We start from the raw sequence: 16550 nt of genomic DNA, 5'->3' as shown, positions 1-16550 counted from the left end.
GTCTAGCTGGCTTGCTTATTGAGCATAGAAGAGTCACTTAATATTGTGCAGAAAGTACCTATAATTTGATAATGTTAAAATATTTTTAAAGTGCTTGCATAAAGTTTGCTCTTTCGTATATAGGATAGCTCCTGAAATCTTAAACTGTCAAGGTGTTTACTATAAAAAATGAATACTAGTGACTGTTCATCTTTTTCCTGAGTTGTGATGGACTATAAATTCATGATAATTTATTATGACTACGTGATAATTTTTAATATTAATTATATGAAAGATAAAGTGTTTAAGGTGCTTTGAAAAATACACTATGTATTTTCCTTTTGTTTTTACACACCAAAAAGACACTGGAATCAAATTCCTTGCTGAGGAAAAAAAAAAGGGTTTCAATCACCATTCTAGATCAAAGATTTTTATTTCCTGATTCATAACTAAGTTTTCAGTAACTAAGCAGGGGATAGCTATTCAATAAAATATTGTATAGGTTTTTTTTTTGTTTGTTTTACAGCTGAGGAATATAAAATAGATGAAGGTGCTGTCCACACTGCTACTTTAAAATGCAAAAAATAAACATTTATTTAAATTTATATTGCTACAATGTAACACATTTATTTGAAAATATAAGTAAATTAAATCAAATAGATAGCTCTTGTTCATAAGATTTTGTTTCACCTCCCAAGTTTTTGCACACTATTGAGTATTTCTGAGCCTGTTTCCTCTCTTCACAGCTACAGCTGTCTCCAGTGAACAGAATCCTGTTATTATAATCGCTGTGGTTGCAGTGGCAGGAACCATCATTTTGGTGTTCATGGTTTTTGGTTTCATCATTGGAAGAAGGTAGAACACAACTTTGATCTCATCTGTAACATAAAATATAATGATTATTTAAAATTATGTTAGCTTATTGTTTATTATTAATCTGTTAGAATGTTACATAGTAACTACAAATACTCTGTCAGATACACAACATTAAAGCTCAATTGTCATGCTTCCACTGTCAAAATACAGTATGAGCTTGATCATTTTTAGATTCTGAGGAATGAGTATTGTAAATTTCATTGGTTGAATTTTTTTGCTTATTTTCAGTATTTAAGCAAATATAGAAGATACCTGGGGAAAGATTTATTCTTTTTGTTAGTGATCTATGAAAACTATTTAAAATCTGTTGGTTTTGTTGTTGCTGTTATTATTTTTGTTTTCAGAAAAGTAAATAAACAAATAGTCAAACATTGATAAATCTAAATCCATAAAATATGTTCTATCTACTTTGTGCATTTTTTTATTTGTATGTGGATTTTTAATTATGTGAATTGCTATGTTATTATCAAATGAATATATAAAAATGGAAAATAAGTTTTTGTATTTTGCTTATAATTCTAAATAATGTTATCAAGTAAATAAATTATTGGTATAGAATTTTAAACATGTAAAGTAAGATCATTGATTGATAGTGTCACAAATTTTTTTTTCCAGGCACTGTGGTTATAGCAAAGCTGATCAAGAAGGAGATGAAGAACTTTACTTTCATTGTAAGTGTTTGGCTTTTCCTTACTATTATATACCCCAATTAATACAGAAATTTGGTTGTTAGTATTAGCATGAGCAAATTTCTAATATATCATGCTTGAAATTATATAGCAAGCTCAAAACAGTGCTTTAAAGCATAAACAAGATAGTTAGAATGAAAGTCATGTTATATGCATTTTTAAAAATAAAATATACTTAGAAATGTAATCTCTTTTAAGAAACGTTAATATAACTGCAGGATATTCAGCTGCTTTTTTGTCACGATTTTTCCTTTTGCCAACTTTGCCCAAGTGTTATGCCATTCTAATAATATCCATTAAATGTTGCATGCACCCATGCTTTAGCTAAGCAATTCATTTCAAGTTAAAGGGATAGGCCCTTTTTATCCACCAAATAAGGGATGCTACATGAAAAACTAAGCTAAGGAACCTCTTTTCTTCAACTGCTATAAATTGTCTATTTTTGATTAAGTTAATTAATTTAATTCAATCCTCTGATATTTTCCTATGAATTTGAGTTACCTGATTTTTAAAAATATATTTTAATAATCATTCATAAGATAGCTAAGGGAACCAAAGAAATTATATGCCAATCTATATTAATTTTATTTTTATTGCAATGTGGATGGCACGTGAAAAAATGAGAGCCATGTGAGCAAATATTACTAATTTATGCAACCAAAGTAAAAACCTAACACATTATTTTAGTTGATTAATTAGTGATGCACTTACCCAATTCCATTATTTCCTTTTTCATTCTTGAAAATATTATAAAACAATTTTGCTTATTTTTCATAGTGGCTATAAATGCTGCTAAAATAATTTCTCATGAATGGATATAAATTTCCTATAAATGGCATTAGATTTATAACTTTCACTATGTTTTTATCAAGTTCTTATGTCAGTATCTAAGATGATATTGTCATGTAAACTTCCCAAAGTCACAAATATATAAGCAATAATTAAGAAAATGTGTTGTTTAAAGACACAAATCATGCACAGTATTATTGTGCATGTGTTAATTCCTCAGTTTTTTCAATGTGTTTTTATTTATTGAACAAATAGTTACCTTGACCTTAGTTTTCAAGAGAAGTGACTTTTGTGATACATGTTCACACTGATTATAAAACTCTGTACAACTGCAACCACTGAAAGAAGGAAGGACCTATAGGATACTATAAATTAAAGCATATGACTAGAAGTGACTTTATAGTAAAGTATAAGCTTCAGGGATTCTCACTTTCATAGAGAGAGCCCTAGAAATTTTGTGTGTATAATGATAAAGTTTTTGTTCATGGAAGGTTATCCCCTATGTCTAAGGATCACATCTCATGAAACTTGAATCTAGCCCTGATTATGACTGAATACATGTGATTCTGCCACCTCTCCTCTGGGATTATCTAATATGTTCCCTATGTTGTCGCCTCTTTTTGCTAAACCAGCAGGGATTGTCCTGTGCCAAGCCTCAGTGATGAGAGTGCCTTAGCAGTTTATAACTAGAGGAGTTACAGAAAAGTAGAGTTTACTTGTTTTCTCTTCCATGACGTGAAAGAATATTTTTACACTTCCGCAGACAGGAAGGAGCAGATCAAAACTTGAATGCCTTAAATTTTTAGTTCTAGTTTTAAAAATGTATTTAGAAAAATAACATAATAGTTCCTGGAATCCCTCATTCTATGCATATGTGAATAGTTTATTGGCAGAATCAGTTAATATTACCTTAATTGGTATGTCATTTTTCTTTCCTTTGTTGAAAATATTTGTGACATACCGAAGTTATCAAATATGTTTTAGTTTGTTTACTTTTAGCTTGTTGGTAAACGTAGATGGTGAATTGAAGTATGGCTTATCTAAAACTTATTCTATAGCCTTATGCTTAATTGTCATCAATCAATTTTAATATGTTGATGCCATTTGATTTTTTTACACCTGACATCCAATTTATAATTATAAAAAAAGTAGAGCTGCATGTTTTTCTTGCTAACATAGACAAGATAAGCTTTGTTTACATACATTTTCCTCTTTAGTACAAATTATTGATAGTGATTTTAATATATTTAACATTCATGAGAAATGTAACTGAGATATTAAAACAGAAAAGTTCACACTGTTGAGGTAAACAGAAGACCAGAATATTCAGAAATTATGTCAATATTGTCCTTGTTTTGAAACCCCAATTTTAATGAATAATGAAACTCTGAAGTACACTTAACATATCCTATCTAGTAAATCCTTGATATTTTTGAGTCACCATTTTTATAAGGATACCTTTTCTTGTTATTTGATGAGAACCAGGCATGTTATTTGATTTTATGAATGTATAAAAAGTACATAAAGTATATCACTGTGGTCACCAGCTATTTACAAATTGTGTCCTTTTATCCTTTATATACAGACAATTTTCTTAGGTGCTAAGACACCAGATTGAATTTTTACAGAAACATGAAAGCAACCATTTAACTAGCTTTTAGAGCACTGAATTTAATAGAATGTCCAGTCATTTGTATCAGGTGCCCTCAACTCTCCATGGCCCCAAGTGCTACATTTAAAGATATAAACACAATGGAGGAGTTTAGTGAAGCAATTCCAATTTACATTTTGTTTCCTCCTACCATTTCTTTGAACAATGTCTTCCAATCCAAGCTGGGCAGTATTTCATGTTTTTTATGCCAAAATTGCTCTGTCCTGTCAAAATGTTTTATGACAGCTTGAATAAAGAACCATCAGAGAACCGTTTGAGATGCAGAAGGTTACCTCCAATCTAGCTCCCTTATCACAAAGCAAAAAAAGAAAAAAAAAAAGGAAAGAAAGAAAGAAAGAGAATCAAAAGGGGGAAGATGGCTCATTCTCCATCTGCCTGCCAATCTAGGAGGTTAACCTATTGTTTTCTTCCCTTCTCTCTTTTCTCTTCCCCCTCTTCCCTGTACGCCTTCTTCTCTCTTTTCTCTTTCTATCCCCTCTCTCTTTTCTTCTTGTGTTTTTTTTCATGTTCAGCTTTAGTAACAAATGAGCATCTGTCAGTTTTATAAACTGCAACAATAATTGTTTAAGACAATCAATTTTGGATAAACAATCAACTACAGCAGAATAAATCAAGATTTTTAAATCCCATTTTCCTTTATACATTCTGCTTCTTTTTGTTTGTTATGTGTTTATTTTTAAAATATAATTTAACTTTAATGTGATGACATAAGCACAGTTAGGCTCCAGTGTAATACATAAAGAAATATACTGTTTTCCGAATAGTAAGATTTAATGAAAAGATTGTTCGGTGGCTTTGTTAAAAACAATAAAGTTTTTTTGAGGATATAGTGTAATTCTTTTCATTGCATTAATATAACCAAATATATGCTTATCTTTGTCTTTAACCAAATGATTAGATTTGGAATACATTATTGTAATTGAATTTGATTTAAAGTTGACATAGCATTATCTGTTACCTGCATGCTTCTGGGTGCATTTTAAGACGATTTTAACTTTTAAGATAATTCTATGTTGTTTGAATTTTGACTACCTTTTCTGAGGAATATTGGCTACCTCCTTCCAGAGCCTTATTATGGAAAGTTCATATAAACCATTCCTCTTTCAAATTGCTGTCATACATGGTTAGCAGATCCCAGGAATATTGTAAATTTTCTAACTTTACTCTGCACTTTGTATACTTGGCCTCTATTGCCCTTCAAGGTGAAGATGAAACTGTGTCTTCAGTAGATTCCTCTCTGACTCTGTGATAACAGTCCCTCACATCTTGTATTAATTTTATGTATATGTCAACGGTGGTTGGTCTTTAAAAAAATAAATCAAAAGAATAAGTAAGATGTCTAAATGTTTTTAATATTGCTGTCAGTGTAGTAGGCTACCTGTAAATGAAATGTCTTCTTTTCCCAGTGTATTAATTTGATTGATTGACTGACTGATAGATTTACAAATGTGTTTCCAAGTCCATTACAAACCTCAATATGGCGTGAACTATGCCATGATAGCAGTGAATTTAATTAAACCTCCAGTCTGATAAGAGTCATGTCAGAGAATTTTGGTGATGTCTTTTGTTGATTTACTGGAAAAGCAATTCAGTTAGTAACCTATGAGCTGGATCCTATGTTACCTATAGAAGCTTGCAGATAATACCTATACGCCCGCAGACTGAAGTAGTCTGTTAAAACTGCTGTGAATCAGGTGATGTGGAAGCAAGTTCACTGTTCCAAGGAGCACTCTGCATAATGAAATTCCTGGGCTGACTGCACAATAAGTGCTTTGCTTCATCACAGTCATGCTTTCTTACATCATTACAGTTAAATTTCCAGGCACCAAAACCTACATTGACCCTGAAACCTATGAGGACCCAAATAGAGCTGTCCATCAATTCGCCAAGGAGCTAGATGCCTCCTGTATTAAAATTGAGCGTGTGATTGGTGCAGGTAAGGCTGTTGTAGCTTCCTTGTTCAGCTGTTCCATTTAGCCAAGATCGAAAGTCATACATCATAATGACAGGCAAATAATTATACCTCAAGTATAGAACTTTTGCATTTACCTGAACTGTTGGAAGCAATGAGGCTGTACTTGTTTATGAAATCTTAAGGAAAAAAAGTGAAAAAGAGTATGGCCAGAGAACCTGTATATCTATTGTCTTCTGTCGTTTTAAGATGTTGTTATTATAAGCTATCTCATAATAGTTCTGGCCTGTTGTTCAAATAATGACTTGGAATTTAAAAACATTAGAATGTTCCTGAATTTTGTTGAAATAAATTTTTCCTCTTACTTGATTTACCATCTACTTACAAAGCTTTCCTCTTTACTGTACTTTCTTGTATTTGTAGGTATTAGGTAGCCATTATGTTATTTAATTTCATGTAGAAAATTAATTGTGTGTGAATTATTTACAAGGAATGTTTTTTGCTGTGTGTATAATGTATTTTCATAATAATTATACATTTTGAATCCAAGTCCCTTAAATCTAGCAGACATAGTGCATATGAATTTCAGACTTAATTCTTTAAGAAATATTTACTTCTCAAACTGTAAAAGCAATAGCATTTGCTAATATGCTCTTATATTTTAGTAGGCAGAGTATACTATACAGTGTATTTCAAATCTAAGTGCTATTTCTGAAAGTTTTTGTTAATCCAATTTAAAATAATAGCTTGGGTAACAGATAGTTTATGAAAGCTTAAACATGCATTTTAAAGAATTTAATGTATTTTTCTTTGAGGGAGAAATATTTTGAAATTAAAATAAACCTGCCTGTTCTGTTACTTCAGGAGAATTTGGAGAAGTCTGTAGTGGTCGTTTGAAACTTCCAGGGAAAAGAGATGTTGCTGTAGCCATAAAAACGCTGAAAGTTGGTTATACAGAAAAACAAAGAAGAGACTTTTTATGTGAAGCAAGCATCATGGGACAGTTTGACCACCCAAATGTTGTCCATTTGGAAGGGGTTGTTACAAGAGGTAGATATTGATTATATCATTCATTTATCGAGTGGAGTGTCAGAAGTTTATATTGTTTCTTACATAATAGTAAGTTCAAGTTATGAACATTTGTATATGCTAAATAAAATGTTTTTATTTGAATAGAACTAATAAAAACAATTCTTTTATGTCCCCACTTCAGAAAAAAATTCAATATAGAGAATGCTGGATTAAGTTAAAGAATAAATCTCACTGATACATAGAATGACTGATAGGTATTTTCATTTAGCTTCAAAAGTTATATAAGTGAAACACTAGTCTTACATTTTATATAAAGCATCGTTTTCTCACGTTTGCTCGCAAAGCAGGTTCAGAAGAACACATCGATACTGTTTAATTTTATGAATCAGGTCCATATTCCAAACAGATATTTGATGGCTCTTTGAGCATAGCAGCAGCAACAGAAATATTAAAAACCCTCTCAAGTCTCTCACTCTGTCTTTCAAAAGAATACCATGTGTTTTATCTAGGGTGAGAAAAGGAATCTCTGAAGTTTAGCTTATGGTGTCTGAAACAACACCTTTTCTCACATATATATATATATATACACACACACACATATATATTTTTTTAATTTTAGGAAAACCAGTCATGATTGTAATAGAATTCATGGAAAATGGCGCTCTAGATGCATTTCTCAGGGTAAGTAATAAAATTATTGTACTATTCATTTTAAATATATTATGCATGCTACCAATATAAATATCTGAACATTTTTTTCAGTGTAAAATATAGACATTATAAACATTGACAGTTCAGAAAATTGTCTTTCAAAAGCAAAAATAAATCAGAGTTCTAGATGGAACTAGAATCTTTCAGCATTTGAATGATACTATTCAGTTTAGAAATAGTTTTTCTGAGTAAATTAAGTATGGAGAATATCTGAAGTTCATTAATATGAATACATGGTATAGAGTATCATTTGACAGTTCTAGTGCAATTATAAATGAAATACAGAGGAAATGCAAAGGAGGCTAAAGTGTGAGATCACCACTTAATGTTGTCACGTTAATTCCAACTCTGCTCTGTGGAACTATTTCTATTAAGTTATTATGTGAACACAGAACATAAAATGTAGCATTAATTGACATTTTTCAAATCAATAGTATGTGTTTACTTTTATAAATTCTAAATTCTAAATGTATAAAGCATACATATTTTTATTTTAAGAGGCTTTTCACCTAAGCATATAAACACCTTAACATATTTTTGAAATAATGAATAGAAAATAATCTAAAGAATAAGGGACCATACAAAGTTATCATACATGATCAGAATAATATATTCAGTCCAGACTTATGAGCAATCAGAGGATTTGGAGAAAATTGTATCACTGCTTTTTTATGATATGATAACTATAAATATGAAGCACTTCACCTAGCAAGTCCAACAACTTAACCAATCTGGTTAAGGCTCCATATTTGTATTCAGTTGGAGAAATCTGTGAGGTAAAAATTGTTTAGATGAACAGAGTTTTAGTATCATTGACTGTTATATTTATTTTAGAGGATCTTTGTTGCCATTAAGATTCCTACCAATAGCAAACCAAGGGAAAGAATAAAATGAAAACATAAATAGCCACTGTAATAATTTTCTGCTTTTTAGTTCTACATAATTTGTACTCAAAACGTTTCTCCCTTCAATTTTTTACGTTCTGGAGACAGAAATCTTAATATATGTCTCTCTATCCTTTTGTATATTTTAGATAACATGTAACTTTTTGACATGTAGGGAATACGTTAGCTATCAGGGATAATGATTTTGGAGTTTTTGACTTAAAAATTCACATGAACTTTTGGATTTGCATAATCTAAACCTATTATTAACTACAAGTATAAATAATTAAATTATTACTGTGTTTTTGGTGTGTCCTGGCAGCTCAATTTCCAAAGGTTATGTGGCGGCTCCCTCACACCAAAAAGCAATTCTTGAACACCAGTCACGTGTCCAAGAATTCAACTCAATGCTGACACTATTTACCTGGAAAAAGCATCAAATTTCACAGGTTAAGGGCTCAGCCTCCCAAGATCACCCTCTACTTCAAATGCCTGCCGCACACCTCTGACAAGCCTTGCTGCTTCTGGTCATCTGGCTGTAGATCAGAGGTCACCACAATTCCCTCCTCAGATTTCAGGTACCCATCTGCACTTCTGACCAACTGACTACGTATCAGATGTTTGCAGCACACCCTCCACAGACTCAATTGATGGGACAGTGCTTCACAGAATTTAGTAAACCCATTTATTTACTCTCTAGGTCACTGGTGTATTACAAAATATACAAATCAATAGCTAGAAGGAGGCAGTGTAAGATACAGGAAAGGCGAGGTATCTATGTCCTCTCTAAGTATGCCATTCATGGCTTTATCTCCATGTGTTCACCATTTCAGTTGCTTTGGGAAGCCCCTCTTTTTTGGCTTTTATGTAACCTATAAAATGTTTTCCATTACATCTCTATGTTGACTAACTCATTAGAAATTAGCACTTGAACTCAATCTCCAGCCCCTTTTCCTCAGGTTTTCCTAAAAAACTTCCTTCACTAGCATAATAAGAGACATCTTTAATACTACACATAAAAAAATAGAAAGGTTTAGGGGGATGTTTGTGCCAGGAGCCATGGATGAAAACCACCTATTTATGAAAAAATTCTTTGGTCATCTGGATAACCAAGTGTGTGCGTGTGTGTGTGTGTGTTCTATAAGTCACAATATACCAATTACCAAAATGAATCTATTCCTGTTATACAATGTGCAGTAACGTGTGTGCAGATAATTTTCCTCCTGGTCTTTCCCTTTTCAAAGTACAGTTATTTTTATTTTTTATTTTTTAAAATGAAACTTTTATTTTTGTCTTCCTGCAGAAACACGATGGACAATTTACAGTCATTCAGCTAGTAGGAATGCTGAGAGGAATTGCTGCTGGAATGAGATATTTGGCTGATATGGGATATGTTCACAGGGACCTTGCAGCTCGCAATATTCTTGTCAACAGCAATCTTGTTTGTAAAGTGTCAGATTTCGGCCTATCCCGGGTTATAGAGGACGATCCAGAAGCTGTCTATACAACTACCGTAAGAAAAAGCCTGTTGCTATACCTTTTAATAGTCCTGAGATTTTCCTGCTGGGAAAGTAGGATTTAATAATGCAAAACTAAATAGAAGGAAAGAAGCAAATTGATTGTTTTTATGATCTGCATATAGTCTAAAAGGAAAAGTAATGATAAGAGTGATTAACTTGCTTATCTTACATGGGCATAGTCATGTAAATAATATGTAGTCATATATAACAATATCTAGTTAATAACACTCATAATGATAGCAGAAAAATATAATCATGTTTTAAATAAAGATTTTTAAAGAATATTAGCTATACTAATTCTTATAGCTTTTGTGAGATTGGAAAATATTTGAAGATTTACTGATATATTCCATATTTATTCCATTTTAATAATTACTTTGCTTGATTTGCCAGTGTCTGTTGACTAGACTTTTGTTTTTTTGTGTTTTTTTAAAGACTTATTTATTCATGCGCACAAGACCTGGGGTGCAGGCCAGAAATACAGGGGATGAGAGGATTCACCGGAGACTGAGTGGGGAGCAGAACAGGCATTTTGTGACATTGATATAAATGAGTTATAAGTTATAATACATGTTTAAAAGGTCAATTTTTTTTTATAACAGGGCGGAAAAATTCCAGTAAGGTGGACAGCACCGGAAGCCATCCAGTACCGGAAATTCACATCAGCCAGTGATGTGTGGAGCTATGGGATAGTCATGTGGGAAGTTATGTCTTATGGAGAAAGACCTTATTGGGACATGTCAAATCAAGATGTAGGTGTTACACTGTATAAACAAGAAGGATTTAATGCATTATTATCCATTATTAGTGGAACATGGGTAATGACTTATGAAGAATCTTTATAGAATTATAAAAACATGGTTGCTTAGTTTTTCACAATTTCCACAAATTATCACAGAAATTAGTGGATTTAATAGAAGCCTACAGAAGATATTTCCTCCTTAGTAAGCCTACCAATGCTGCACTTATAGAGCTCCCTTGAAAGTCACATGAGTAAAATAATCATTTGCCAAAGGAAGAGGAAGGTGGTGTTTTATTTTTGCAGCTTATCTTTCTTTTTCTTTTAATGTTCTGAGAAAATGCTTAATATTATCTATTACTAATTTGTTTAATTAAACTTAATTTCATCAACCATCTGGATTTTACGCTCAATATTGGTGTTTCATATTGCTATTTTAGAATGTAATCACAAGTGATTGAGAATTCCTATAAATCAAAAAAGCACCTGTTGCCATGAGGACATTCTAAGATATAAAACATGCCATTGTCCTTTGAGAAAAGAAACTGGTGACAGTTCTTGGGGGTACACATCTCACACCAAGAGACCATTTATAGAATGGTGTGGAATAAATGCAAATGAATGTTTGCTTCTGTTAGGTTGAAGTTTGTGAAACTGACATATCAGAAACATTCAAACACTAAAAGTTTCATATAGTTTGAGTTAATTAAAAATGTAAGTGAATTTCCAATAATAGTAGACTGGTGTGAGACCTAGGAAGGTACCCTGGATTTGTACTAGAAATCTGAAGAAGATCTTGATTCATAACTGATGAGAGGAATTTTCCAAAACAGGGTACTGAGAAATCTCAAAGCAAAATCTTGATGTGATATGGGACCAACCAGACTCACTTTCCTCTAACAGAGATGCACACCTTGATAATGATTTTAATTTATGTTATTTTTTTAAATACTTATTTTTATTTATGCATGCAAGAACTGGGTTATAGGCCAGAGGTGCAGGGGGGTGAGAGGATTCACCAGAGACAGACTGGAGAGCAGAACAGGCTCTGCTGAAATACACTGCTGAGGGGTGTAGCAGGTGAGACAGCAGAGGTCTGCTGTACCATGTGGGTCACATCCCAGGGCAAGGATTGAACTCATGCTGAAGTAGTTGAGGATTGCTTCATGGTGCTGACACTTATCCCCTTGCACCACCAGGGAGGCCCTCTTGATAATGATTTTACATGAGGACTAGATTGCAGCAAATAGATCAAAGACTTTTTGAAGGAGTTTGGGAATAATGCAAATGTGAGTTCTTGATGTAAAACAATAAAAGTGGTGCTCAAGGGAGTCTGCATTGCTATTTAGCAGAAGGATGTGGCTAACAAATTGGTTTGGAGTAGTCAATATTTGAGGTATTATAAACATGGACAGAAATAGAAGCTAAACCTAAAATGGGGTTATTTTTCAAAAAGAGATCATGAAAATCTCTATTAAATCAGTATCTTTGCTTTAATTTTAAAGTTTTCCATATCAAGTTCCTGTGGTTCTTAATACTTGTCAATAATTGGTTCTAGACAACTAAATTCAGATTGTCTGTTGGTAAGGTTATTTTCAGTACATTTCCCTATGAATTTCAACATTAACTGAAATGTTCATGGCCCAAAGAGACAAACTTCTGAAATCAGTTAAATCTTTTGATATTTTCAATTGAGTGATGACATGAAACTTTGTTTTGTTGTTGGTTTTGGTTTTTAAAGATAAAAATCTAAATGATGAGTCCATTTGGCAAAGCCAAAGTTGTTAATATTTGACAGGTCTCAGTGTCAAAGATTTCATGTACTGTCAAAATATAGGCAAACAAATCCTTGGGGCAGAGAAAGAGAAATATTTACATTCCCTAGACACTTGGTAGAGTTTCATTTCTTTTGACACCTTCCTTCTGCACTAGATTCAAACATAAAGGGAATGACAGGAATATAAAATGACTTAAATTCAAAGTTTACTTAACTTCTAAAAACAATAAATGGTTAAGAAGAAAAAAATATAAATATTTTTAATTTTAGAATTCCCTAAGCATTGTTGCATTATTTTTCTTAAAAATTGCCCATCATAAATACATAATTAGTATGTCAATAATTTTAAAATATCAAATGAAAACATTACATTTATAGTGAAGTTTTAAATCTAATGTAGAACATGTTTTTAAATTTGATGATCTAAAGTAATTATTAAATTTATACACAGGTTTGTATAATAATACGAAATTACCTAAACAGTTCCATTCAGTTTTTATGGTAAAGTTGATATTTTTATTCTTCTTAAAGGGTAATATTCATTATTTTATATTTACATTGTTAAAGTACTAATTGAGCAAGTTTTTTTAATTTTCAATATGCAAATGGTAAAATATTTATACTGGATAATTTCAAATTATTCCATTCTGTTAAAGAATTCCTTTATTTTAACTTGTGGTTAGTGGAAGTTCAAGGAGAGACTTAAGAGAGCTATTAATGAGCACGTATGTAAATCCTATGTATATGTGGGTTTTGTTAAAAAGGTTCCTTTCATTGGTTCTTCAGAGTTTATTTTTTTTTTTAAGTTCGTCTTTCTATTGTATTAAGTAAATCAATTCACTTTATATTGTTCAAATTTAGTTGCCAGGGAATTTTTCAGGATTTTAGGAAACAAGTCAAATACCTTGAATTTTATAAAAAGTCCTTTTCTTAAAACACCATGAAAACAAGAGGTAAATTGGTAGTTATGGTGGTTTTTTTTGTTCGTTTTTTTTTTTTGTTTTGTTTTGTTTTTAATAGAGTAACATTGTTTTCCAGTACTGTATATGATTTAGGGAGTAGGTTCGCACCTCCACAGCTGTGTCACCATACCACACCCACCATCAAGCACCCAAAGTCCTTAGTCCCCAAAGTTCCAGGCTGAATGCTCATCTGTGATCACTCAGAAGAAATAGAAAAGGGCATGTGAAGTCAGTGAGGGAGATAGTTGCCAGCAGGCTTCAGTTGTACCTTTAGACAGGACAGTGAGCAAGAACAATTTGAGAAAAAAGTAGTATGCATGTACGTGACCCAAAGAAGTTATCACCTGACGCTGATAACAAAGAGACTTCATGTCTTCATGTGTCTAGTGTGTGACTGTCTTGAGTTTTCATTACCCTGGAAGCAGGTAGCTGACTAGATAACTAGTTAGGATCTTCTTATTTGCTAGTAAAATTGAGCATGAATTTTCTAAATATATTTCCAACTTTCATTTTTCTTAAAAGTCTATAGATATTTAGCTCTTTCCATTAATGATCTTTCAGAAAAACTATATAAATTCAGTCAAACATAATAGATATTACATAAATTGAAAATACAATTGGCATTCACATTAGCTATCTTTGAATCTGTGTCTAAATTAGTAAAAATAAAATGTTTATTCTAAAATTATGAAATTTTAAAATATTTCATTATATAAATTATTTTTTTTTCAATTTATAATACTCAACAAAATTTTTCTTACCTTAAGCTATGCCAGTAAATTGTTAATACTACTAGTAGGTATAAGGATGATAAAAAAGATTAAGTTTCCATAAATACATGAGGCATAAATATAATTCCTTAAAGTGGTCCATTAAAAGACACTTAGAATCTTTGAAAATGTAATTTTCTTGTAAGTAAATTTATTCTCAGTTAAATTGTGAGCCTTCAATTTTTCCTTTTAAAAGTCACCCCTGATTTATGACTTTGTATTTTTTTATGTTAAAATAGAAACAAAGTTGTGAGGTTTTTTAACTTGGCCATAATCCGGGAAATGGAATCCAAAATATCTAATTGCATAAAATGTGGGTTATGATATTATGAGGTCAATGAAATGAAAATGGATAGGAGCAGAGAACAGAAGCCATTCATGTTATATTTCATTTTGAATTATTACAGGCCCATTATCATGGGGTCATTCAGTGTTCCTTTTTCCTTAATTACTATGATCGCTCTGTAATAATATTGAAACACTTCTCAGCAAGCAACTTGTGCTTTTATTTCTAAGTATTTCTTTACAGTTTCTACCCAAGATGTGATGTCTGTTATATCCCAGCAGTCATAAAAATGCCGTTTACCCTGGTCACTTCCTATTCCTCTGGGAACAAGTTACAATTAAAATTGCTTATGAATATTTTTCTTTTTGTTTTTAATTGGAATACCAAGGCTAGAACTTAGTGGCAAATCCAAGGGATTTTTGATAATTTCACAAAGAAAAGATATTTTAATTAATTTCATGAATAATTACATTATGCTTTAAGAAGTGTATGTTCAGCCATCTCACCTGTGTACCTTTTTATTGCTAAGTATGCAAGTATTTGCTGAAATTACCTTTTATTTTCCCAAATGGAAATAAAGTGAAGCAAACTAAATGAAAACTGCAGAATCCTTATGTTCCTATTGTGCCTGAATCATCCCTATCAGCCTGTTTTATCCTCAAAGGGTATACTTTGGATTATGCCAACTTGTGCTAGAGAGCAATGAAGAGTTAGTATTCACAGTGCCCCTGGAGGTAGGGGATTAATTATTACTGGGCACTGTAGGCTTTCAAGTCCATCGCCAATCCTTATTTCAGATGTTATAGTTGCTGCTACTCCTTTAAAAATGTGTACACCACTATATTTGTGAGAGCTAGACGTTGCATTTTATGTTGAGATAAAATGTAATTTCTCTGCTATAATAATAGGAATCTTCAAATTCTTATAATAGAACCTCAGAGGTTTATTAACTCTGTCATTCCTGTAAAGGTCATTTAATGGTTCTATACTTTGATCATTGGCACAAAGACTTAAGGAAAACTTGTATTCAAAGCTAAAGAAACCTAAATGTGTCATGATGGCTTGGAGAACTATCGAAGAGTTTATCAAGAAGCTCATGTTAAGATTTAAATTTGCATTCTAAAAGATTATTTAGAGAGAAAGAAGAAAGATGAGATCGCTCTCTGTATTGTTCCTTTCAAGAATAACTGAAAACAAGCTACAAAGACAGAAATAGATTTTTGGTGGGCAGTACTAAGGAGTGCCCTAATGTTATGAGCATGGGCATAACATCCTGTTTCCCGGCAAATATTGTTAATCAGCATTTTTTAAAGCCAGCTTTGTATCTCCCTATAGTTGGCCTTATTTTCTTCAAAAACTCAAGGTTACCTCTTTTTTTTTTCCAGTCATTTTTTTCTTATATTCCTACTACTATTGTGTTAGTCACAAAGGATTTGTTAATTCCCCCTTGCATAATATCTTAATGTTTCATAAGATCTTGTTTGTGTTGTTTGTTGCCTTCTTTTAATTTCCTTGTGCTGCTCAGATTTATAACATAATCCAATTTTATTTTCCATATAATCCAACTCTGAATCAGTAACTTTTATGCTTTCCGCTTGTCATGTACAAATGTTTATAGATGCCTATTTTTCACAAACATTCAAAGTTTCATGTAGTTTCCTAGACTTACCTTAGATATAAGTAGATACTGATGTACTGATAGAGTTTAACAACCAGCATTTATAAACTTTCATCATTTCCTGGTGCCTTTCAATCTGTCAGTATGTGATCACTGAACTTATAGCTGGGAAGTGATCGAACCACCTTCATGAATCAGTATAAGTTGACTCGAGCACACCATTGTACCGTTCAGCATTGTACACCTCATCAGTGTGTAAGCTTCATATTATTTAAAATAACATTGTGCCCAATAATATTTTATGCCATAGTACATCCACATATTTGATATCTTG

The 16550-nt window shown here is 31.9% G+C and overlaps 1 protein-coding gene across 5 annotated transcripts in view; it reads left to right on the top strand.

The window, feature by feature from the left end:
• The window catches only part of EPHA7 (EPH receptor A7), a 163689-nt gene that overhangs the window by 139721 nt on the left and 7418 nt on the right, over positions 1-16550 (top strand). For 3 of the 5 annotated variants that reach the window (XM_037520119.2, XM_037520117.2, XM_054699036.1), the window contains exons 8-14: positions 726-834; positions 1471-1526; positions 5816-5941; positions 6782-6967; positions 7569-7630; positions 9848-10057; positions 10667-10816. In XM_037520119.2, the coding sequence (XP_037376016.1) occupies positions 726-834; positions 1471-1526; positions 5816-5941; positions 6782-6967; positions 7569-7630; positions 9848-10057; positions 10667-10816 (899 nt within the window). The remainder of the gene's footprint in view (positions 1-725; positions 835-1470; positions 1527-5815; positions 5942-6781; positions 6968-7568; positions 7631-9847; positions 10058-10666; positions 10817-16550) is intronic. The other 2 variants (XM_037520121.2, XM_037520118.2) reach the window with 1 other exon arrangement.

Source organism: Talpa occidentalis, unplaced genomic scaffold (genome assembly GCF_014898055.3).
Source record: "Talpa occidentalis isolate TD23 unplaced genomic scaffold, MPIMG_talOcc4v2.1 talOcc4.2, whole genome shotgun sequence".
Taxonomy (NCBI): Eukaryota; Metazoa; Chordata; class Mammalia; order Eulipotyphla; family Talpidae; genus Talpa; species Talpa occidentalis.
Note: the sequence above shows the minus strand (reverse complement) of the source record. Positions and strands in the feature narration are given on the sequence as shown.